This window comes from Gallus gallus, chromosome 15, assembly GCF_016699485.2.
Source record: "Gallus gallus isolate bGalGal1 chromosome 15, bGalGal1.mat.broiler.GRCg7b, whole genome shotgun sequence".
NCBI classification, from domain to species: domain Eukaryota; kingdom Metazoa; phylum Chordata; class Aves; order Galliformes; family Phasianidae; genus Gallus; species Gallus gallus.
The window spans coordinates 10780485-10803825 of record NC_052546.1 but is presented as its reverse complement, the minus strand read 5'-3'; the positions used below and the strand labels follow the sequence as shown (position 1 = coordinate 10803825).

The 23341-nt window shown below is 62.8% G+C and overlaps 4 protein-coding genes across 7 annotated transcripts; 2 read left to right on the top strand and 2 right to left on the bottom strand.

Moving 5' to 3' along the window:
* Positions 1-452: 452 nt before the first annotated feature.
* On the bottom strand, positions 453-5836 carry GAL3ST1 (galactose-3-O-sulfotransferase 1). Of its 4 annotated transcripts, none has more exons than XM_415296.8 (3): positions 5544-5836; positions 3354-3490; positions 453-2789 (listed from the first exon to the last, which is right to left on the bottom strand). In XM_415296.8, the coding sequence occupies exons 2-3, from the start codon at positions 3479-3481 to the stop codon at positions 1643-1645; spliced, it is 1275 nt and encodes a 424-aa protein (XP_415296.2). In that variant the 5' UTR covers positions 3482-3490; positions 5544-5836; the 3' UTR covers positions 453-1642. The 4 variants fall into 4 exon arrangements, with proteins under 4 accessions (XP_415296.2, XP_025011455.1, XP_004934501.1 ...); XM_025155687.3 differs by lacking the exon at positions 5544-5836 and adding an exon at positions 4827-4932; XM_004934444.5 differs by lacking the exon at positions 5544-5836 and adding an exon at positions 4464-4726.
* A 3550-nt stretch (positions 5837-9386) lies between these two features.
* On the bottom strand, positions 9387-15703 carry PES1 (pescadillo ribosomal biogenesis factor 1). The gene is made up of 15 exons (XM_015294929.3): positions 15628-15703; positions 15258-15337; positions 14995-15148; positions 14793-14902; positions 13885-14056; positions 13668-13757; positions 12801-12917; positions 12559-12636; positions 12185-12274; positions 11857-11987; positions 11593-11718; positions 11232-11416; positions 10965-11116; positions 10636-10803; positions 9387-10083 (listed from the first exon to the last, which is right to left on the bottom strand). The coding sequence occupies exons 1-15, from the start codon at positions 15649-15651 to the stop codon at positions 9997-9999; spliced, it is 1764 nt and encodes a 587-aa protein (XP_015150415.2). The 5' UTR covers positions 15652-15703; the 3' UTR covers positions 9387-9996.
* Positions 15704-16279: 576 nt separating this feature from the next.
* TCN2 (transcobalamin 2) lies at positions 16280-18790 on the top strand. The gene is made up of 10 exons (XM_015294930.4): positions 16280-16439; positions 16766-16955; positions 17028-17078; positions 17144-17277; positions 17375-17536; positions 17613-17788; positions 17916-18090; positions 18167-18359; positions 18466-18587; positions 18683-18790. Exons 1-10 carry the CDS (start codon positions 16385-16387, stop codon positions 18742-18744), a joined length of 1320 nt encoding a protein of 439 aa, XP_015150416.2. The 5' UTR covers positions 16280-16384; the 3' UTR covers positions 18745-18790.
* A 491-nt stretch (positions 18791-19281) lies between these two features.
* Positions 19282-22766, top strand: SLC35E4 (solute carrier family 35 member E4). The gene is made up of 2 exons (XM_015294934.4): positions 19282-20125; positions 20983-22766. Exons 1-2 carry the CDS (start codon positions 19531-19533, stop codon positions 21408-21410), a joined length of 1023 nt encoding a protein of 340 aa, XP_015150420.2. The 5' UTR covers positions 19282-19530; the 3' UTR covers positions 21411-22766.
* The last annotated feature ends 575 nt before the right edge of the window (positions 22767-23341 follow it).

Genomic DNA, 23341 nt, shown 5'->3' with positions numbered 1-23341 from the left:
CCTGGTGTTGGTGGTTCTGCATTGTTTGGCCCCACAGTCTGTCCTGGTGGTCCCACGGATGCTCTTTGTCCCACTGGACAGTACAGGTCCCACCATATGGTCTCAGTCCCATGTACGATCCTGGCCCTACCATCCCACCCTTATCCCACCTCACAAGTCCTGCTTCCCAGCACACCACTTTCCTCCCCCTCCCACCCCACTGGCATCCACGCAGCTCCATTGAGTGCTCCTGCACTGCAGAAGTGCAGTTGTTGGGACAAGAGGTCCTATGGGCAAGTGGGTTCTAAGTCAGGCCTGGGGACCTGGAGAAGGCCATGAAGATCCACAGGAACCTCCTTGCAGCCCCCAAGCGTCCGCTCCCTGCCCGTCCCAGAGTGCATCTTTGGGTCTTCCCAGTTTGGTGACACCCCAGAGCCACATCCAGTCCCCATAGAGAAGAACAGAGACCAACGGAGAGCAGCTGGACCATTGGTGTATTAAAAACTGCCAAATATACAATACAATTATCTTACAAAAGTAGAATTGCTTTTGTTGTTGTCGTCGTTGTTTTATTGCTTGCCTTCACAAACAGAGCAGAACATGAACTCACAGAAGGGTGGCAGAGCTGAGCTGGGCTCCCCGCTGCTGCCCCAGGCAGGCGACAACCTGCTGTCACCCCTGCAGCCACGCGGTGCCATGGCCAGGGCCACTCTTGGCTTTGCCCCATGCCATTGTCATCCAGCCCGGCCGGGACACCCGAGGGCACCCTGTGATGTGGTGGTCCCCATTGGGGCTGTCCCCACCACCAGCTCTGCCCAGCCTGTCTCCACGCTGCACCCCGTCTGCTCCTGCCTCGTCCCTGTGTGTCGCTCACCCCAGGTGCCGGCACTGCGGGCTCCACGCCTGCTCCCCACAACAGTCCTCACCAGACCCCATGGTCCTACCAGGGTGTCCCCACCAGGGATCAGCACCACGGGGTCCTCTAACTGGGAAAGCAGCATGCTGGGGGGACCTGCTGCCACAGGGTGCTGCGGGGACACGCTGGGGACCACTGCTGGCACAGGCTTTGGGGTGGTTTTGATGATCTCCAAACTCAAGCACGGATAACGCTTAGAAACCTGCTGGGGCTTGCTGAGGGACTGACGGCCACAGGTGCACTGAGGACCTGTGGGCTGGGGAAGCCCAAGCAGCACGGTTGGCATGATGAGCTCGGACAGGGAGCCCAAAATCTGGGATGGAAGGATAGGGAGTGGTGAAAGCAGCCCTTTGGGTGTGAGTCAGCATGAGCTCCAAATCCCCCGCAGGTCCCTGGCCCCGCTCTCCATGGGTCCCACTGCCGTCTGACCCGCTGTGCACCTCCAGGGACGTGGTGGTGGATGTCCATCGCTGCAACAGGGGCACGATGGGGCCCTGCCCTTCACACACCACCTCTGGCATTTCCACGTGGAAGGAAGAAGTGGATCCTGTTGGGAAAAACCTCAAACCCCCAACCAACCCACACAGCCCGCGTCCTCCCAACTGGGTCCCCACGTCCCCTCCTCCACTCCTGGGTGCCCGGGGTTGGCTGAGGGCCCACCGCGGTGTTCTGCTCGTGTCTAACCCAAAGGCACACGAAGGAAGGAAGACGTGAGCCGCCAGCTCTCCCGCAGGGCGCCCGCTGCTCCTACCACTTGAGGAAGTCCCGCACGCGGCTCCACAGCTTGGTGATCCACAGGTTGACCCCGAGGTCCGTCAGGTACTGGATCTCGGGCGTCAGCATCTTGCGGCACAGCTTCTGGTGCTTCTTGTTGATCTTCTTCTTCAAGTTGTAGCCCAGGATGGACTTCTCCCCCAGCGGCTGCCAGGGCTGCATGGAGGACTCCTGGATGGCGCTGGCGTCCACGGCGTGCCCCCCGTCGATGCAGATGCTCTTCATCTTCTCATTCTCCCGCTGCAGCTCAGCCACGTCCTTGGCCATCCGCTCCCTCCCGTAGGCCTCCACTTTCCGCCAGAAGGTGGCATTGAAATGTCGGTAGAGTTTGGCGTCGATGAGGTTCCAAGCAGTCGCCTTGTCGTACAGCTCAGGCGTCAGCCGCGACACGGTGGAACCCTTGCGAGCGTTCAGCTTGAAGTAGAGGATGTCCTCCAGCTGCCAGCACAGCAGCTCCTTCAGCAGCACCAGGGACTCGTCGAAGTACTCCAGCAGCATGACCAGGTGGAAGCGCTGCTCTATCTCCCGGATGCGCTGCTCCACCAGCGGGCTGTCGGCGTTCATGTTGTTGTCGTAGCCCAAGTCGAAGAAGAGGAGGTTTTGGAGGTAGTGCGCGTTGAACCCATTGGGGTCGTAGTAATGCCAGGGGTCCCGCAGGAACTCGGCCAGCTTGTCCTCCCCCGGCAGCTTCCAGGTGAGGGGGATGACGCGCCCGAAGTAGTGGAAAGAGGACTCGAAGAGGTAGGCGGGGTCCCGCAGCACCGTCACGAAGGTGGCGTCCGCAGGCAGGAGCTTGCGCACCTCCTCGTAGTGGAAGCGCATGTGGTTGCAGATGATGTTGAAGCACATACCCGGGCGGTAGTGCTGCACCTGGCTCCGCTCGAAGAAGGACGGGTAGTAGAAGTCGTTGCGGCCGTTGGGGAAGGCGAATTTGAGGCGGTGCTTCTCCCCGAAGCGGAAGAGGATGTTGAGGATGGTGCTGCTGGCCGTCTTGTGGGTCTTCATGAACATGATGTCCAGCTTGGGCCGGCAGCCGGCTCCCGAAGCGCTGCGCGTGCCGTTGGCTATCGCTGAGCCCTTGGCTTGCAGCTGGGAGGAGGAGCAGGAGGGGACGGGGATCCTGGTGGGGAGGAGAGAGAAGGCAGTGGTGAGGTGAGCAGGGACGTAAGGCATGGTATGGCTGTACGGGTGACGGCTGGCAGAGGAGCCAGCAGAGCAAACAACCCCTGTGCCATCCGAGATGCACAGCGCTGGTAACAGATGCTCCAGGATTGAGTGACTGCGGGCAGCTCCGTGAAGCTGCAGAGCTGATCCTCACTAAGGCCGTGGTATTGCAGTGTAGGAGAACGGGAGCACAAAGCTCACAGAATGCCCACACATGGAGCTGCTTTATCAATGGGATGAAGTTAACGTTCTCCATAGACATGCTGCTCCCATTCCTGGGGAAACAGCCGTCACCTGAGCCCTGCTGAGTGCTGGGTTTGGAGGGGATGGGTAGCAAAGAGCACGACGTCCACCTGTACCCATTGTGTTGGCAGCCCCCTCGCCCCAAGGCGAGCACCCCCAGCCTCCCCAGGAGGCTTCCCATCACACAGACAGCACCAGGTGTGTCGTGTGGGGACAGTGACATCCCAATACAGAGCCACCAGGGTCATCCTGGGTGACATGGGGTCCCCACACTCACTCTGTCATGCTGACTTGCAGCGGGGGCACAGCGTAGGAGTAGAGCAGCAGCATGAAGCTGGTCAGGAGGGTTCCCAGGATGAGCCCCTTGCACATGGACCTCCAGGGCTTCCCATGTTGATGCAGCATCGTGGTCACCTGCAAGGGGCAGAGGGGACACAGCTGTCAGCAACACGGGTGGTAAGGGGTGCGGAGCATGGGGAACAAAGCTTATGGAAGACAAATAATGAGAAATAAAGCGTGAGGAGCATCACAGGAGGCTTTTAGGGGCTGGGGAGAGGAGAACCGGTGCCAGGCTCATCCTTGGCCAGGAGGGATTTGCAGCCAAGGTGCCGCAGCTCTGCCTGTGCTGTAGCACTCTTCCCTGCGCTGCAAAAACCGAAAGCAATTCCCTTTGCAAAAGCAAAACCTGAAGAGCTGAGGTGGGAGGAACAGGGGACTGCTCTGCTCCAACGCCAGCAAACGTTTGGAACGGAGAGAACTCAGCACTGAGCAGTGGAGGTCCTGGTCTGTGCTCCTGGGCTGCACCAGAGCTGGAGCTGCCCCTCAACCAGCAGCACCGCCTGCAGCACACACACATACACACATGTGCATGCATAGGGCACACACATCCATATACGCTCATGTATGCATGCACAGGGACACACACACACACACACACACACACACATCTGTGCATGCTCACACACATAATGCACACACAGGGTGCACATCTCTACACATTACACACATAGACATCACACATCCCTGCACTCACGCATTCCTGCCTGCACACAAGAGCACGGCCGCACACACAGCTGTGCACGTGCATGCAGACACGGGGGCTCACACATCCACGCGCACTCACACCCAAGGACATGGCTATAGGTGCACACACAGCTCCGTGCACCCACGGCACACACAGCTCCAGGCGAGGACACGGACACCCGCACACCCGCAGCGCAGCAGACAAGGACACGTTTGCATGCATATCCCCCCTGCACCTGCACTGCCGCAGCACCGCACACCGCAGCGGGGCTGCCCAGGTGCCGCATTGCAGCAGGCACTGCTCCCAGCAGGACGCAGGGATGCGCCCCAAAGGGACAGCAGCCGAGCTACCCGCGTGCCCTACCCGCCTTCCATCCGGCACCCATATGGCCTCCATCCGTCTTTCACACCCTCGGGCCGCCCTCCGGATAACGCGGCGCAAACAGCCGCTGCGGCTCCTGCAGCCTGGCACGTACAGCGAGCAGCAAAGACCTCCAGGGGGATTTTGCAGAGAAAAACCACACGGAAACGCTACCGGGCCCCCGGCGTCGTCTCGCCCCGCTGTGCACGAAGCCTCCCCGCAGCGCTTGGCTCAGTCCTCCGCCTGCATCTCTCCTGCCCTGTCCCGGCGGAGGGCAGCGAGCCACGCCGCAGCTGAGATTTCCATCTCGATGAATAATGGATGGGAAGCGTAACCAGACGCTGGGCACAGCTCGCCCTCACCGACCTCTTCCGAGCCGAGCGCCGCTCCCTGGGCTTTCCGAGCGGCAGGAATGATGGCGAGAGCACGGCTGAGCTGCCCGCAGCATCCCCACGGCTGCTGGCACCGGCCCTGCTGGCAGGGATGCCGAGGGGATGCTGAGCTCCACCCGGGCTGCCTCTGGCGTGGTGTTCCTTGCAAACAGTTCCCAGCCCAGTTACTCTATTGACTTTGCCTTAAATGAGTGGCTTAATTATTAATAGCTCGGCAGGAGAAATGCCGAAGTGGAGGCTTTGTCCTGGGGCTCCCGTCACAGCGGGGCGGCTGCCGGCGCCGGCTCTCATCCATTGGGTGGAAAGCCCCGCTGCAGCCGGCAGCTGCAGTGTGAGGACGTGGCCATGCCAGCCGTGGCCCCCAGCACATCCACGTCCCAGCCCCAGCCCCGCAGCCCCAAGGGTCCGGTGCTCCCCGCAGCAGCCATCCCCTAGATTTGCCCTTAGGGGCACCGTCCCCTTCGCAACCTGAATTTCAGGGAACCGCACACAAGGCAGCACCGCCTGCAGCCCCCGGCAGCTCTGGCTCAGGCTCTCCTCACCCTATGGCCACCGTGGGCGCGCTCCTCCCATCCCCCATGCCCTGGCATCTCACGCCACGGGTGCTCTCACGCCACGGGTGCCGGCACCCACCCGCCCCTCCCCTCCCACGATCCCCCTGTGCCAGTCCCACGTCCTCAGCCCCCATCACCTCTTCCTTTGCTCCAGCTGCTCCCTGCAGACCGTCCTTCTCCTCTCCTGGGCTGGCCGGGGCGCGGGGCAGGGGGGGCAGTGCTGCTCCGACATGGAACAGGCTCTCCCCAAGCAGCCTGCAGCAGCTGCCCCGTCCCTACACCATCCCCTCAAGGGCAGCTCCAGCGCACCCGGCCCGGTGGGGAAGGGGAAGCCAAATAAGGATCTCCTTCCCCAGCGCTGCCGGTCCGAGGCGTGGAGCGAGGCTCCCGCTGCCACCCCGAGCGCCGTCTCTCCTCCGTCTCTCCACCCACCGCCGGAGCACAGAGGGCTCATTCACCCCGCTGCCACCCCGCGCGCACAACAACGGGGCCGTTTGTCTCCATCTGCGCCACCGCCATCAACGGGGACATTGTGGCCGAGCGCCCCGGCTCGCTGCAGCCAGAGCTGGCCCTGCCCAGGCCCGGCCTGGTGCTGCCAACCCGGATGGGGGGGTCCTGGGGTTGGTGGGGCTGCTGGGGGTGCAGGAGCACCTTGCCCTGTGAGCACCAAGGAGAGGTCGAACACAGCCACTGAGTGCCGGCGGTGCTCCCTTGGTGACTCTTGCTGCCTTTTGGCCCCCAGCACGCAGGGATGGTGGCTGCTCTTTCTCAGAGACATCTCCTCCCCATGCAGCTCCATGGGAAGAGTTCGTCTCTATGGGGAGCAGCTCCAGGTTGGGTCTTCTCTCCACTGGAGCCGCCTGCCCTCCCCTTCCCCTTGTTGCCTGGCATCTCTCACTGGCTTTTATGGCCCCACGGTGACATTGCCCGCGTTCTCTGCTCTCCGGTACATCACTTGCTCATGGGACGGGGGAGGCAGGTGCTCAGGTGGGCAACCAGAAGGACACCCGAGGTACCCCGAAGGGAGCCAGGGTCTCTCCTGCTTGCTGGGGCGTGAAGGTTTTGTTTGGTGGGAACCAGCCTCGCAAACTAGCGCCCGGCGGGTCAGAGTCCACACACCCCACGGCTCCTGTGTTCCATGGCAATGTCAGCAGAGCTGTGAGGAAGCTGGCGAGCAGCGTTTCCGTCCCACATCACCCCACCAGCACCCACAGAAGGGACGATTGTGCACTGGATGCAGCCCTGGCTCCTTCCCACCAGCCGGGGCTCTGCAGCCCTCACACCGATGGAGGGCAGAAAATGCAAAGCTGCTGCCCCATCACAGCCATTGCATGGAGCCCAGCAACAAGAAAAGCGAGAATGTTCTCCATCACAGCAAGAAGAGGGGTGGAGAGCTGTCCCCTGAGCCCAGGTGTGATGGAGGCACTGGCTGCGGTCCCTGCTCTCCTCAGACACAGCTCACGGTGTCCCCAGCTGCAGTGTCACAGCATGAGGGGATCCATGTATGCAGCCTCAGAATCTTCAAAACGAAAGCCTGAGCCTGTGCCAGCCATCCTGGGCTCTCCACAGCCAGAGGAGAGAAATGAGTGCATCCACAGATGGATTGAGATGGCACAGCCTTCTCTGGGGCACAGGAGAAGAGCATGTCTTGGGGAGGCGGGGGATGCTTCCCTCCAGCCTGGGTGGGGACAGGACGAGGTTTCCTCCTTGACGAGCTGCTTCAGGGCACCGAGCAGCCCAGAGAGGTTCCTTTGACTTCCACCTGGCTGCCCCACACAGCAAAACTTCCCCTGGGGAAAGCAGGGTCCGTGCCAGATCGGTGGCAGCACCCAGCTCCGGGCTGATGCATTCCCTGCTGCGCCCAGCCCCGGCTGGATTCCTGCCAGTGGTTTATCGCCCATCTCTCCACCTGAGGCACAGCTGTCGCAGCGGATGCTCTGCGTGAGGCACACATGGCATTGGATTAAGTCACGCGCCTGTTTCCAGCTGGGCTGCCTTTCCATCCCTGTCCCCAATGCTTCCCACCGTGGATAGGCCCCAGTGCCATCTGACAGCTGTCTGGGCCAGACCTCAGCCAGGCGGACCCTTCCCACGTCCCACTCCTCCTCTGAGGCTCTCTGCTCTCCCTTCTTCCTGCTGGGTTTTCCCTTCTGGAGGATTTCCACCCAGAAGAGCAGCACGGCACCCAATAGCTGTGGATGGGACGAGGCAGTGCTGCTCGCTCCCACCTGCAAAGTGATGCTCACAGCCACGGGACACGACCAAAGCAAACCCTGCGTGTGCCATCAGCTCCCACAGCCCTCTGCTGGGAGTTCCCTTTCAGGAAGGACACCGAATGTGCCCCAATCCCAATGCCCTGCAGCAGTGGGCCGGGAAGAGGCCCTGTGTGTGCTCACCTACCTTGCCATGGCTCGCAGCTCCAGGAGGGCTCTGCCACCGCTGCGGGGTGCTCTGATCACTGCTCCCCATCCACCACCAACAGCTGGGGAAGCACCTGCTGGGACAGGGAACAGGAGAGGGCTCCATCTGAACATGGATGGGGAAACACAGCTTTACGGCCCAGCTGTGACCGGGGAATGCTGTCAGCGGTGGTGAAGCAGCAGCTTGCTGGGCACACAACCAGGCCGTGATCACTTCTGTGCCCACAGCAGCCCCATATCGCCACGTTCAGCACAAGGCGTGCTGCAAAGGGCCCAGCAGGCAGCACAGCCAAACACCAACCCCTGAGGGAACACGGCCTCCATCCCAGACCCTCCAGAGCCCTCACAGGTGCCCGCTCTGATCTCCGTAACAGGCCAGAAAGCACAGAACACAGACATCATAGGGGAACACAGGCTCCTGTCCCTCCCCCAGGCCCCAGTACTGACCGGCTGTGCCCTCGGCCTGGTGGCACACACGGGGTCGGGGCCTCACAGGGCGCTGTGTGAGGCCTCGGGTGGGGATGGCGGCTGTGCTGGGTGTGGGGCTGCGGGGCAGCCTGGGCCGGGGTGATGCTGCAGAGGGGGCTGAGTGAGGCCAGGTGTTGTTGGGTGGGGGGAGAGTAAAAAGGAAGGAGGAAAAAAGAGGAAGAAGGGAAAAAAGGAAGGAAAGGAAGGAAAGGGGGGGGAAAGGGAAAGAAAGGAGAGAGGAAAAAGGAAGGAAAGGAGGGGAAAAAAAGGAAGGAAAGGAGGGGAAAAAAAGGAAGGAAAGGAGGGGAAAAAAAGGAAGGAAAGGAGGGGAAAAAAAGGAAGGAAAGGAGGGGAAAAAAAGGAAGGGAAAAAAAGGAAGGAAAGGAGGGGAAAAAAAGAAGGAAAGGGAAAAAGGAAAGAGAGGAAAAAGGAAGGAAAGGAGGAAGAGAAGGAAGGAAAGGGGGGGGGGGAAAGAGAAGGAAGGGGAAAAAGGAAAGAGAGAGGAAAAAGGAAGGAAAGGAGGAAGAAAAGGAAGGAAAGGGGGGGAAAAAAAGGAGGAGGAAAAACAGGAGAAGAGGGAAAAGAGAAATAGAAAGCAGAAGGAGGCAACGGGGCACAAAAAAGAATGTACCCCACAGCAGTGGTGCCCGGGTCCTAACTGGATCTGACAAAACCTTGTGGTGCTCTGTGAGGCTCAGGACCACGTCCTGGAGGCTCTCCCCACACTCCACACCACTGGGCAGCCCTCTGTGCCCCCCGTGCTGCTCCCAAGGGATGGTGGAAGCAGCCCCATGCTCTCTGGGTGCCCCCTGGGCTGTGCCTCCCCACTGCAGGAACCCACAAGCCCTGGGGAGCTCAGCTCTGGGAGGCGCAGCACCCAGCAGGGGTGGAGCAGAGCTGCACAGAGCTGCAGCAGGGCATGGTGCACAGTGAGAAGGTGCAAGGTGAGAACGCAGTGCCGTGTAGCCCGGGGACTGAGGAGTCACCTGCAGCCCTGGGTGACATTCACACACTGTCCCACAGCTCCTGGTCAGGCGCAGGGTTTGGGCACACACCACGACCCTGGCACAAGGGTACAGACAACACATGGCACAGGGGGAGCATCACGTTTTAATTCAAAAGAAAACTGCAGTACAATAGAAGTAGAGGCCAAATGCAGCCCACGATGCAGGTGGTGGGGAGCAGCTCCGTTCTGGATGGTGGGTGGGCTCCTCGCCCATGCTGAGCACAAAGCTTGCTCCTCATGTTGGACCCCCCACCCCACTGAACACAACCACCATAGCCCAGCAAGGCCAGCAGCCCCAGGGCAGGTGGGATAGGAGCAGTCTGCACATCCCAGGGCTGCGGGTGTGCAAAGTGAACAATGCCAGAGGGAAAACTGCAAGAGCCCAGAGCTCCCCTTGGCCTCCTGCTCTTCAGGCACCACCCGCTGCCCTAAGGATGCTGCAGGAGCACAAAGAGGACGTGCCTGCATCACTGACCCTCAGGACAGGCGATGGCATCGACCATCGCTCCTCCACTTCCTGCATGGAGGGAGTCCTGGGTAAGGCACAGCAGGAGGTCTATTTACCGATGGGCAATATTTTAATGTACTGTTTCTGTCCCAAGAGGAAAGCTGAGGGTTTTTCCACCCGTAACGATGGTCTCTGCAGCCATTCCAGCCAGGCAGGGTTAAGCCCCTCCTCAGGGTCCCAAAGCCTCATCACGCTCGTCGCGCCTTCTTGGTTTTCTTCTTCTCCTCTTTCAGGGCAGTGTCGTGGGCTTTCCTCTTTGCTGCCAGTTTGTTCGCCTGCACAGAAACACAACCCGAGACCCACAGTCAGCTCTGTCCCCACACACCAAGAGCTGCTCCAGCCTAAGACCCACTGAACTGCTCTGACACCAGGGGGATGGAGGCAAGCAGTGGTGCCCCACGCTAAGGCCCCAGGCAGGCACGGGGAGTTCTGCTCAGGGAGTTTGAATGCCTGCAGCCTGGTAATGCTGGGGGAGAGGGCTGTACAGCCTTAGCCTTGTGCACGTGAGGCCAACATCCTCACTGCCTCACCATGTACGGAGAGGAAATGGAAACCCAAAACAGTGTGGGACCAGCCTGTGATGGCTCAGTCACCCTGGAGGAGGGGATTCAGCTCTGCCCAGCCCCACAGCGGGGCACGCAGACAGTGGCTGCAAGGCTATGGGCAAAGCTGCCTCCTGCAACCAAAGCTGGGGAGGCACAGGCCTCAGAGGTCACTCCTTCCTTACGAGACGAGGACAGAGCAGGATATATGATCTCCAGCTGCAAACTGATTTTGGGAAGGCCGAGCGCAGGGATCCATGGCTCGGGGCATCCCTACACTCATACCTCTCGGATTTTGCGTTTCTTTCCAAACATGATCTTCTTGTAGAGGTATTTCTCCCTCTTCTTCATCATCATGATGGCCAGGCGCTTCTCCTCGCTTTGCTGCTCCTGCTCCAGGCGCTGTTTGTCCTCCAGCCGCACTTTGCCAGCAGTCACCTTCACGGGAAGTGCCTGCAGAGAGCAGAGAGCTCAGGACTGTGTGCCAGGAGCCAGCCCTTCCCAGGGGCACTTCCACACCACTCAGTGCAAATACAAGAGACACAGCATCCTCTCTGGTCGCCCCCAGAACGGGCGGCAGAAGGACAGTGGCATCCCACTGCCATGCACTGCACCTTGTTGCTCTGAGCCTTCTGCTCTTCCATCTTCTTCAATTTGATCTCCTCTTCCTTTTCGGACTCATCTTCCTCCTCCTCTTCCTCATCTTTATCATTATCATCCTCTTCTTCCTCTTCCTCCTCCTCCTCCTCCTCCTCAGTCTCTTCCCCTACGGAGAGATCACTGTTACTGACCATGGAGTACGGTGGCCCTGCAGCAGGCAGAGCTCTGCTGAAGCAGCAGCACTGCCTGGATCCTCTGCAGCCCTGGGAGCTTCACATCACCTGGGTCCTCGCCCCGCTGCATGGCCAGCAGCTTCAGCTTCTCCGGAGGGATGTAGTCTCCTTCCTGCTCTGTCACGAAGGGCGAGAGGTGTGGGGGCAGCAGCACACCGGGGAAATAATCAGCTACAGGGAGGCACAACTTGGCATTGACCGAGTCAAAAACCCACTGAGGCTGCAGGTAATACCTGGGGACAAAAGGATACAGGGCTGGGGGTCAGACAGTGCCTTCCTGCCCCATGCTCTGCTGTCCAAGGGGCTGCAAGACTGCAGCGGAGCAGGCTGGGAGCAGACAGAGCAAGGGAAAGTTCAGGAACATCCACCAGCCCAGATGGCCATTCTGGGGACAGGACGTCCGGCTCACCTGCCCACAACCTGCTGCTCCACCCGGGGCCGGTCAACAATCTGGTGGGTGATGGATGGGTCACTCACATCATAGGTGGCACCGATGCACAGCGACTTGTCCCAGGACACTTGGCCACCAAAGCACCTGGCAGACAAACACACCAAGCGGTCGGTCACACAGCAGACACTCTCAGGGTCACAGCGGCCTCAGCAGTGCTACTGGAGAGGACAGGGAAGGACAGCAGGAGGTGGCAGAGCTGCAGGAACACCTCCCACCGCGTACCGGATGACGAAGGCCAGGGGCTCTCGAGGCACCTCCCTGTTGAGGAAGAAGCGCAGCCCTTCAAACAGCTTTTTGTGCTTCTCCAGGGCCTCCTGTTCCTTCCTCCTCGCATCCATCTGCTCAGCAGTCTCCTGCTCGGGGGCAAAGCAGTCAAGTCTCTTCCCTCCCCACATGCAGCACAGCCCCTCTCTGCTTTCAGAACTGCCCCCATCCTCCTGCCAGTCCCCCCAGTCCCACACTGGGCACTGACAGCCTTCTCTCAGCCTTAAGACGTGCTGAGGACAAGGTAGCACACGGTGTGGCTCAGCCCTGGCCACCAGGCTCTTACCCCCTCCACAGGGAACTCATCCATCTCCACATCATCCTCTTGGGTTGGTGCCACCACACGTGCCAAGCTGGCGCTCAGAGCCGACAGTTTCTGCAACCAGAGGAGACCAAGATGTAAGGCTCAGCCAGGGCTTTGGGAATGGGAGAAGGGGTAGGCTCACAGAAGAAGCCCCAGCACTAAGCACAGTTCCTCCTCTGGCCGCAGCAAAGAGATGAGAAGTTGGGATCTCCACCACGCAGGGGCCAGACAATGCTCCTCACCCCCTACACCAGTGCCCCAGCCCAGAAGAGGTCCCCAGGAAGGGCACTGAGGGCACACAGAGTCCTTGCACACAAACTCCTCTTGTTGACCGTGGTGGCAGCAGTGCCCCTCACCTCCAGGTAGCTCTCTGAATCCATGGCATACTCCTTGCCTTCCGCAGGCTTTACCTCAACCTCAGCCTGGCCATCGATCTGGAGACAAACAGAAAGGTGGGGAAACAGCTCCCAAGCGTTGTCTGCCCAAACATCCTCCCCTCCAGCCTTTCCACCACCCATACAAGTCCCCATGGGCAATGCTCCATGCAGAGGGTGCTCCCACCAGCCTGGCGTGTCCCCGGGGCAGGCGGTGGCCTTACCTTGGGTGGGTAGTGCAGGTTGAGTGAGTGGTAGAGCCGAAAGTTGACGAAGCCCAGCAGGGTGGTGTAGAACTCAGTGAAGGTAGCCATCACACGATAATCCACGTCTGTCGGGTGCTGTGGGCACACAGGGAGGGGCAGGACACAAGGATGAAGGAGCAGGCTCCCTAATAAGGGACAGGGTGCTGTCCACCCAGTGCCAGCTCAGGGCATGAAGCTGCTTCTCCAGGTGATGCATGCAGGTCATGACAAGAAAGAGCAGGGCCAGGAGCTGACACACAGCAGGAATACAGCCAGCCCCATGACAGGGGCCACATACATGACATATAGCCAGGATGCAAGGGATCAAGGAAGGTCATGGGCTCCATGAGGGGATGCTGGGGAGGTGACACTGCCACGGGCTGTACCAAAGGCCACAAACTGGGAACATTCTAACCTAACCAAGTCCCAAAAGCCACGGGACAAAAGGAGAGCGCTGCAGCAGCTATGAGCTCCTGCATGCCAGCGGTTCTGGCACAGCAGCTCTACCAGAGCCCTGTTGGGATGGCTGCACAAGGAGCGTGCTGCCCTGCTGCCCTGCATAGACGATACAGGAATCAACTCACCCTGGCACCTCCAGCTGAGCTAACCGCCAGTTAATCTTTAATTGGGGGCAGAGCATATTTTAATTATTGACAAAGAGGAAAGAAAGAGCCGGGTAGACTGGTACAGCCCAGCACCAGGGTCTGACAGGAGGGGCTGCCAAAGGCCTCCTGGCCTTCACCTGTTTTGTCTCTTCAGCACAGGAGCGAGCAGGCATCCCCAACACCTCCCCCCCGAGCCCTAGGGAAGGGAACAGCAATAGCAGCACAGGTCTCGTGCACTCACATCATGGGCAAAGGCATAAGGGGTGATCCAGGTGATGGGCTGCCCCAGCACCTCCGCCTGGTAGTAGATGCCCTTGATGGAGAGGAAGACCTGGTGGGAAAAGAGCGTGATGAAGGCTACGGGTGCTCCTGGTTCTTACCATCCTTGCCCGGACAGCAAGGACGCAAAGGAGCCCTGGGGACAGGCAGCAGGACCCGTCCCTCCTTGCAGTGCCCACCTTGCGCAGTGAGCGGGAGGCGATGACGTAGTTGAGGAACTCAACAGCCAAGCGCCGGCACAGCTGGATGGTCTGCACGTGGCATTTGCCTGTCCGTGGGAAGGTGGAGAAGAGGAAGCACATGGAGAGGGCATCGTCCAGGTCCCGCAGCGCGTCCACGAAGGTGGGGTACCTGCAGCCGGGCAGGAAGGAATGCTGCCGTCACACCCGGCCCCAAAGCTGCCCAGATCCATGCAGAGCCGCAGCAGTTGGTGGGGACCTCCTGTGCCCAAAGGGATGGGCACCTGCAGGCACCGCGGAGTGCCAGGCAACCTGTGGGGATGGGGCATCCCTGCCGGGCACCCAGAGCCTCACGGGGACCTTCTGACAGCGCTGCAGGGCTCAGGACTGCCCTGAGAGCCAGCAACCTCCCCAGCTGGGGGACGAGGAACCCAGCTGGTCACCTCCTGCCCTGGCGTGACAGCCCTGAGCACGTGTTGGGGCAGGAGGAGACTGTGCGGCCCCACAGCTCCCACAGAGCACCCTGAGCGCTGCGTCAATCACGTCAGGGCAGCTCTTAGCTCCCAGGGCTGCTCCTCTCTCCCCGTTGGCACAGTCCGTTCCCAAACACCACCGGGACAACACAGAGATGTGCCATGCCAGGTCCCCCTCTCCTGTGGCTCACCTCCTTTTCCTACCACCAAATTAACCACCTGCGTTGGCACGCTGGGCCTCTCCCCCGGGGCGCCAATGGAAAACCCTCAGGGGAGAGTGGGAAACTTCTCAGCATCATCGTGGAGATCCCGGAGCCGTCCACGACGACTCCCCAACCGCTCACACCTCACCACCTCCTTACGAACGCAGCAGCTCCGCACCACGTCCAGCAGCGCCCGCAGAGGGGCGGCCCCACAGCGGGTCCGCGGGCTCACCTCTCCTTCACGATGTGGTCGAGTTTGTAGGTGGGTTTGTTGTCCTTCAGCCGCTCCGCCGTGCCCCACTCGCTCTTCCCGTACGCCTTGCGCAGCTTACGGACAAAGATCTGCGGGCACAGCGGGGCTCAGAGCGCCGCACGGCCCCATCCCCGGCACGGCCCCATCCCCGGCACGGCCCCATCCCCGGCACGGCCAGCACCTTGTATTCCCGGAACTTGTTGACGATGGGTTCGTGGAGGAGGAATTTGATGTCTTTGAGGAGGTAGAAGGTCCGCGCCGCGGTGGAGCCTTTGTTCACCTTCTTCTTGTGCCTGGGCTCGTGGGGGTAAATCCCCTTCAGGATGCACAGGCGCCTGTTGGGGAGGGATGCGCTGTCGGCCTCCAGGCGGCTCCGCCGTCACCGCGGCCGCCCCGGGGGGAGCAGCGGATGGGCGCCGCGCCGCAGGCGGCCCCGCCACGCACCTGAAGTCGGGCAGGCTGAGCTGCAGCTTCTTGCGGGCCTTGTTGCGGGTGATGTAGTTGGTGGCCGAGCCCCGCTGGTACTGGGGGGCGACACGGGGGTGTCACGGGGGAGTCCCAACGGGATGCACGTGGGGGTACGGGGGGAGACGGGGGGGGATGGAGGAGGGGAAGGGGGGGAATGGGGGAACCCGGAGGGGAACGGCGAAGGGCGGGGGGGGGGCAGCAGGAAACGCGGAGGAGAAATCGGGGGAAACAGAGGTGGGAAATAGGAAAGCCGGGCTGGGAAACGGGAGAGTCGGGACGCGGCCGAACCGCGGGGAGGGCTGAGCGGGCGGGCCGGAGCCCAACAGCACGGCCGGACCGCCGCTACCTTCTTCTTCTCCAGCCCACCCATGGCCCCGCCGCCGCCGCTGCCGCCGCCGCCTCGTGCTCCGCCGCGCCGAAGGACCCGGGCTGCCCCGAACCGCCTGCACCGCGCCCGGCCGCGCCTGCGCCGGAGCCCCGCCGGATCCGCGCCGCCCTGAGCCGCAGCGGGGCTGAGGGGTGCGGGTGGGGCGCGGGGGCGGAGAGGCGGAGAGCGGCGGCGCGGGGCGGGCACTCAGGCGCGCCGCGGGCAGCGCCAACCCGGCCGGTGGGGTCCTTCGGCGCGGGGCGGGGCCACCCCGGGGTGTGGGCGTGGCTACGGGGCGTGGTCATATTTGTGGGCGTGGCTCCACGCGGGGGCGTGGCTTCGCGCTCCGCGCGCGATTGGCAGCGGGTGGGCGCCGGGCCGAAGGGTGGGCGCTGTGCCCGACGCGTGCCGTCCCCGCGGCTCCGCCCTGAGCCCCGCCGTCCCCGTAACCCCTTCCCGGGGCCACCGCCGTCCCGTCACGCCGCTGTGTCACCGCTCGTCTCCTGCCCGGTGCCCCTGACCTGCCCCGCTCTGTGGCTGACCCAGAGCGCGGGGTCGCGACCGCCCCGTCTGCTCCTCCTTATCTGCGCCCCGCTCTCGCCTCCAGCCAAAGTCCTCGCCCCTTTCTGCTGACTCGGCCCCGGAGCGCGGAACTGCCATCAGCCGCCGCCTTCCTTCCCGGCGCCGCTCAGGCTGCTGCCACCCGCTGTCACCCGCCCGCCGTCCCCGCGCCGCGATGTGGCTGCTCCTGGCTCTGCTGCAGGCTGCGGTGCTGCCCGCCCGGCCCTGCGGTGAGTCCGGACCACCCCGGTGCTCCGCGTCCGCGCTGCAACGCGGGGTCCCTGGGCTGCGGCTGGGAGCGCGGTGGTGCCGGGCGTCGGGTTTCCCCTATTCCCTTTTCCCCTTTTCCTGCCTCGGGTCCCCTCTCTGCTCGGCTCCTTCCCCCGGCGCTGTGCAAAACGTTGGGGTTCAGCTTCACGGGGTACGGGGCGCCCCTCGGGCTGAGGACGCTCCGCTCCGCTCCCCGCCGCCACCGCCGCACTTTGTCCTCCCCGCGCCCCGCTGCTGCGCTGCGCTCACTCATTGCCCCCATCCTCACGGGGACCCCCGGGCACAGAAGCTCCAGCAGAGGCGGCGGTGGCGGTGCGGGCGTTGGGTGCGCGGCTGCTGGGGCTGGCGATGGAGCCGGGGCCGGATGCCGACCCCGGGATCTACGTGGGGCTGCGCCTCGGCAGCGATCACGACCTGAGCACGGAGCAGCGCTACCTGCAGCGCCTGCAGGACGCCTTCCAGGGGCGCTACGGCCGGTGAGTCCCCAACGCGTCACGGCGGGACGCTCCCTGTCCCCTCTGTGGTCCCGCTGATGCCAATCCCTGCAGGAGTCCGCATGCAGCCAGCAGCCCATCTCATGGCCATCGGCACCGCAACACGTAGGTGACGGGGTGGGGAGGGGGTGGTCCCCACACTCCTCGGGTGCTGACCCCACTGCCCACAGGGATTCCATGCCGGAGACGGGGCGTCTGGCACTCTACCTGCTGGGGCTGCGTGCCACCTGCCCCCCACCTGACCCCGCTCCCCAGCGCTTCCCAGTGACGTGGCTCAAGTACTACCTGGAAAAGGACTGGGCAGGTGAGGTACCCCACCCACAGTGGGCACCCCGTGGCTGCTGGCACTGCAGCTCTGCCGCTCCCGGCTGGCTCTGCTGACAGCGGTGCCCTGTCCCCAGGCACCCGGCATCACGGCCATCCTCTCACCAGTTACTACCAGTACGGCCTGGGCGTGCTGGCTCTCTGTGTCCACCACAAGCGGGTGCGTGAGGAGGTGATCCAGCGGCTGCTGGTGGCCGAGAAGCACCAGCGCTTTGGGCATGCAGATGGCAATACTGTGGGTAAGGGTCAGCAGGGACGCAAAAGGATGCATGGGGTGGGCACGTAGCATCTGGGGTAACACAGCCATCCCCACAGACACGGAGGCAGTGGTGGCATTGGCCTTCGCCTGCCTGAAGAAGGAGAAACACATCAGGGCTAGGCTGGCAGCAGAGCTGCGGGCAGCTGTGCGCAGGGCCAGGGCGAGGCTGGTGGAGGCACAGAGCGCAGACGGCCTCATTGGGAATGCCTTCAGCACTCCCATGGCCATGCAGGTGAGTGCGGGCATTGGCATGGAGCAAGCGCAGGAGCGTGGGTGGCTGTGGACGCATGCAATGTGCAGGCGTTGGTGCAGCTCTGAGCCTGAGTCCTGTGCTGAGCGCTTCCTTCCTCCCCTGCCAGGTCTTCATCGCCACCGACACGTGCAGGACGCAGCCAGCATACGGCCGTGCCATGGCTGCACTGCTGCAGCACCTGGACAGCTTCACCAGCGCTGCCACCATGGCCCAAGCGCTGCTCGCTCTGAACGGCCGCAGCTATCTGGGCATCGCCTCCATGCAGTGCCAGGAAGAGCTGGGTAGGAGGGGGGGCCACGGGGCACTGGGTGGCCAGCATGGGGCTGGCACCGATGCCACTGTGGCTCCTTGTCACAGACACATTGACGCCCATCTTCTTGGAGCCGCTGCCCCCCGGGCCGCGCAATATGACGGTGCGGCTGGTGGTGGAGTGCCCGGTGCCGAGGTGTCCCCAGCAGCTGCTGTATGACAGCCCAGTGCCTGCACCCGCTGGAGCCTCGCTTCTGGACCTGCTCAGGGCAGCCCCACCGCAGGGATCCCAAAACTTTACGTGCGTGGTCCTACTGTCAGGGGGCCCTGAGCCTGTCCTCTTGTCCCCCTGTCCCCTCCGCTGTGTCCCTGGGACCCCTGAGTCCCTCCCCGTGCTCTGCCCCCAGGTTTGAGACCCAGGACACTGCGTACGGCCCCTTCCTGACCTCGGTGCAGGGCATGGCCGTGAGGCCAAAAGAGCAGCACTACTGGCAGCTGCTCAGCGGGCTCGGCACCAGCCTGCAGATGGGTGAGTGATGGGGGAACAGGGAGATATGAGGGCACAGGGACGTGTCCCTGTCCCTGCAGCCTCGCTGCCACCCTGGCCGCTGTGTCTCTCCGCAGGTGTTGCTGACTACAGACCAGAGGATGGGAACACTGTCATCCTACGCCTGAGCAAGTGGTAGTGGGGCTGCTGGTGGGGATGATGGCAATGAAACGTTGCAGCACCGCCGTGCCGTGCTTTCTTTGTGCGCCGGGCAGGAGGAGGATGGGGGCGGGGGGTGGGCACAGTCAGGCTTCATGCTCAGGAGTCCTTGGTCTCATCGCTGCTCGGGTGGCTGAAAGCCTCTGGGTTGTGGTGTGCTCAGTGCCCCCGAGAGTGCACGACCCCCTGGAGCTGCTCGTGCCCTGGGCACGGCCACCACCACAGGGGGGATCACGGGGATTTCAGCAGCTGGGGTGCAACTGGCTGCCCCCACCCCAGGGGCCGAGGGTGACGGCATCGGTGGGGACCATTCCGGCCCAGCGTTCTGACGCTTCAGTCCCAAATTTGCACGGAGTGCATCCAAACAAAGCCCGTGCTGGGGCTGCAGCTGGCAGCGAGCGCTGCACGGGGCGGGGACTGATGCCAGCTCCAGGCCTGCGAGCCACGGCGCCCGCCCATGAGTCACCCGGGGACACTGACGCAGCCGCTCCGTCACCGGGGAGGCCGTCCCTGCTCCGCCGTCACCGCTCCCCCGGCTCTGGCGGGGATGCGCGGCCGCCGCCTCCCAGCTCCCGGCGCGGTTATCGTCCCCGCTGCTCCGCTCGTCCGCACCACCGCTCTCCTGCCCGCACCGCGGTGACGTGCGCTGGCTGCTGGGGAGGGACCGGCCCGCCTTCGCTCCCCGCCATCGAACTTCGCTCCTCCGCACCGGCGCTGCTCGCACATGGCACCCCACGGCTGAACCCACCGCTCGCCCACACCGGCCATGTGCCCTCGGTGCCCCGGTGGCGATGAAGCAGCGATGATGGCCGCCGGCGGGACCCTCCGTCCCCGCAGAACCGACCCGGGGCAGCCGGGGGAACGGCCGCCTCTGCGGCTGGTGCTCACCGTCGCGGCGTGGCTGGGCACCGGCACCGCGCTGGCCGGCCTCAACAAATGGATTTTCGCCGCCCACGGATTCCGCTACCCGCTGCTGCTCTCCTCCCTGCACATGCTGGCGGCCGTGGCGCTGGGCTACCCGCTGGGCTGGGTGCGAGGACCGCCGCCGCCCGTCCGGCCCCGCGCACGGATCTACCTGCTGAGTCTCACCTTCTGCGGCAGCGTGGCTCTGGGCAACCTGGGGCTGAGCCTGGTGCCGCTGGACGCAGCTCAGGCCGTGCATGCCACCGCCCCGCTGGCCACCCTGCTGCTGTCGGCGCTGCTGCGGGGCCGCCGGCACCACCCGCTGCAATACGCGGCCATGGGGCCCGTCTGCGCCGGGGCCGCGTGCAGCATCGCCGGAGGTGTCCGCTTCCACCAGCCCGGGGGCTGCGTCCTCCTGGCTGCCACCGTCCTGCGTGCCCTCAAGTCCCTGCAGCAGAGTAAGTGCCGCCTGTCTGCCCTCGGGATGTCCCATCTGCATAGGGATGTGCCGACACTCGTGGTGCTCTGGGCCCCAGGGACGCTCTTGGTGTCACCGCTGCTCCCTCTAGCTTTGGGGACATCCCTGTCCCAGCATCACCTCGTGGCCCTGCGGTCACCCCTTGGCCCCAGTACGACCCCCAGTTCTGCCCCTTCCCCAGCATCACCCCCTGCCCACCCTGTCCCCACTGTCACCTCGGTGCCACCTTGTTCCCCTGCCCTCCGGTCTGTGCCTGCTCCTGGTCCCATCCCCATCCTATCCCTGTCCCATCCCAATCCCAACCCCCATCCCTCCCCCATCCCCTTATCCCCATCCCCTGCGTGTCCCCATGTGGAGCTGCACCGTCCCCATGCAGGGCCCCTGGCCATGGCCGGAGCAGTGGAGCCACCCGAGCTGTGATGTCCTTGGCAGGCAGTGGGGAGGAGCACCCTGACCACACTGTTGTTTTGGAGGGCTGGGAGCATTTCCTATGCCCATGACTCACATGGGCATCACTGCTCTGGCCACAGCCCATGATTCACAGGGCCACGGGGTAGGGATGGGGATTGGGAGGGGAATAGGGATTAGGATGGAAGTGGGATGACTTTGGGATTAGGATGGGGGTGGAGACAGGGTGGAATAGCCTGGGTGTGTCACCTCTGGCCCCATCGTGGGCACTGTGGTGGAGATGAGAGCTGAGCATGTGCCACCCCGGGACTCACTCACCCCCATTGCCATGGGATGCCGGGGTGGGCTGAGGACACCCCCTCTCCCAGTGATTTTTGGACTGTTTAACCCCAGCAGGGGCTCTGTCTAACCGTGCCCTGCCCCCCCCAGGCCTGCTGCTGCAGGAGGGCCGCCTGGACGCCGTGTCCCTGCTGTGCCTCACCGCCCTGCCCAGCTTCTGCCTGCTCTTCGGGACAGCCGTGGCGCTGGAGGTGGCCCCGGCGTGGCAGGGCGTGCTGCGCTACGACGGCTCGCTCTGGGGCTGCGTGCTGCTCAGCTGCCTGGGCTCCGTCCTCTACAACCTGGCCAGCTTCTGCGTCCTGTCCCTCACCTCCGCCCTCACCATCCACCTCCTGGGCAACATCACGGTGGTGGGCAACCTGCTGCTCTCCCGCCTGCTCTTCGGCAGCCGCCTGAGTGCGCTCAGCTACCTGGGCATCGCGCTGACGCTGGCCGGGATGTTCATGTATCAGCAGCCACAGCTCATCGCGCGGCGCTGGGCGGTGTGGCTGCGGCACCGATCCCCCCGGCACCAGTAGGGGTTGGGACTCGAGTGTGGCACGTGAGTGTGCGCAGCTCTGCGTGAGCAGGTGTGCAAGGCTCTGTTTGCACATAGGCGTGCTGGTGTGCTTGGCACCGAGAGCACAGAACTGTGCTGGTGTGCATGGCACTGTGTGCACACTTGTGCTGGAGTGCATCTGTGTGCTTGGCACTGTGTGCACAAAACTGTGCTGATTTGCACAGCTGTGGGCACTGGTGTGCATGGCACTGCGTGCAAACGTACGTGCTGGGGTGCACAGCACTGTGTGTGTGCTGTGCACGTGTGCGGGTGTGCAAGGCAGTGTGTCCATGTGTGAGTGCTGGTGTGTGTGGCCATGTGCATGTGGGTGCTGGTGTGTGTGGCTCTGTTTGCACACATGTATGGTGGTGTGCATGGCACTGTGCCCACATGTGTGTGTGCTGGTGTGTGTGGCAACGTGCACGTGTGTGCTGGTGTGCACAGCCTCTCTATGTGTGCTGGTGTGCGTGGCACCATATGCCCACAAGTATGCTGGTGTGCACAGCTCTGTGTCCTCATGCAGGTGCTCGTGTGCATAGCAATGTATGCACGTGCATGTTTGGTGTGGACACTGTGCATGCACACACGTTGGTTCACATGGCCACGTGCACATGCGTGTTCTGGACATGCAAGTGTTTGTGTGCATGGCTCTGTGCATGGGGCACATGTGTGCTGGTGTGCACAGGCTCTGCAGGTGTGAGTGTGTCTCTGCACGTGGCAGCGTGTGCAAAGAGTGGGTGAGTGCTGGTGTGTGAAGGTTCCGCGTGTGCAAGTAGGTCTCATACATGTGGGCACATGTGCTGCTGGGCAGTCTATGTATGTGGAGTGTGTGTGCAGAGCATTTTGTGCAGGTGTGTGCTGGTGTGCACAGACTGTGTGTGCGAGTGATGCTCCGTGCACAGTTTCGTGCATGAGAGCATGAGCCTGTCAGTGTGCACAAGTGTGTGTACAGATCCTTACAGGTGTGAGTGCATGCACACGCTGCTGCACACAGGCTCTGTGCGTGCACAAATTCTGTGTGTGCAAGCACATCTTTGTGTGTGCACGTGTGCACATCACTACTGAGCTCTGCTGGATGGAGTGAGCCTGGTGCATGTGTGGGAGGTGCATGCACAGCTCGTGCCCCCATGCGACAGAGGGCGTTGGACCCTTTGGGTGCTGTGTGCCACTACAATGCTGGTGCCCCCAGCTGGTGTCCCCAGTGGTGTCACCCTCCTGCTGCCGGTGACGGCATGGTGGGCACATTGGACACGGATGCACACCCATGTGTACTCCCCGGCAGGCGCAGTGGCACTGGGACAGCTCTGAAATAAAGCTCTATTTTTGTCATACTCCATCCTTGGCTGCCATGACCTCACACCCAGACCGGCTGAGCCCCCGCTCCCAGTGGGGGCTGTGACAAGGGACTTCAGCCTGAAGTCTCGCGTGTGCTGGGGCTCCAGCCTCAAATGCTGTTTTTCTTCCACCCATTGGGATGGTGAGTCTTGAGGCTGCTTGCAGAAACACCCTGGGAACAGCTCCTTCCCAGCAGGGCCACCACAGTGCCACAGGGCCACTGCCACTGGTGCCAGCTTCCCCAGGGCACCTGGGGCTGGAGCAGTGCCCGTCCCACAAAGTGCCCAAAGGGCACCGAGCTATCAGAACCAGCCCGTGCCCTTGCCAAGGGCTCAGCAGGCACAAGCTGTGCCCATCCCTCTGCCTGTTTGCTTTTAGGGCTCAGATTTCAGAGGCTTTTCCATAGCAGGAAGGACAAGTTGGCGTTTTGGGTTTCCTTCTGAAGGGCAAACCACACTGTGGACACCAGGAAAAGCCCCCAGCACAGTGTGTGTAGCACCTGGTACCCACACTGTCCCCTGCGAGGGGCTGGAGGAGCAGGACTGGGCCAGGATCCCACTGCACAATGCCTTTGCC

Coding starts and splice junctions, on each gene's coding strand:
- SLC35E4 (XM_015294934.4), top strand. CDS start 19,531: ATGTGCCCTCGGTGCCCCGGTGGCGATGAAGCAGCGATGATGGCCGCC. Junction 20,126..20,982: donor CCTCAAGTCCCTGCAGCAGA/GTAAGTGCCGCC, acceptor TGCCCCCCCCAG/GCCTGCTGCTGCAGGAGGGC.
- PES1 (XM_015294929.3), bottom strand. CDS start 15,651: ATGGGTGGGCTGGAGAAGAAGAAG. Junction 15,338..15,627: donor GTGGGCTGGAGAAGAAGAAG/GTAGCGGCGGTC, acceptor GTCGCCCCCCAG/TACCAGCGGGGCTCGGCCAC. Junction 11,719..11,856: donor CCCCTGGCCTTCGTCATCCG/GTACGCGGTGGG, acceptor TTTGTCTGCCAG/GTGCTTTGGTGGCCAAGTGT.
- TCN2 (XM_015294930.4), top strand. CDS start 16,385: ATGTGGCTGCTCCTGGCTCTGCTGCAGGCTGCGGTGCTGCCCGCCCGG. Junction 16,440..16,765: donor GCTGCCCGCCCGGCCCTGCG/GTGAGTCCGGAC, acceptor CCCCGGGCACAG/AAGCTCCAGCAGAGGCGGCG. Junction 16,956..17,027: donor TTCCAGGGGCGCTACGGCCG/GTGAGTCCCCAA, acceptor CAATCCCTGCAG/GAGTCCGCATGCAGCCAGCA.
- GAL3ST1 (XM_004934444.5), bottom strand. CDS start 4,496: ATGGAGGCCATATGGGTGCCGGATGGAAGGCGG. Junction 3,491..4,463: donor GGGTGCCGGATGGAAGGCGG/GTAGGGCACGCG, acceptor TGCCCCTTGCAG/GTGACCACGATGCTGCATCA. Junction 2,790..3,353: donor CTGCAAGTCAGCATGACAGA/GTGAGTGTGGGG, acceptor CCTCCCCACCAG/GATCCCCGTCCCCTCCTGCT.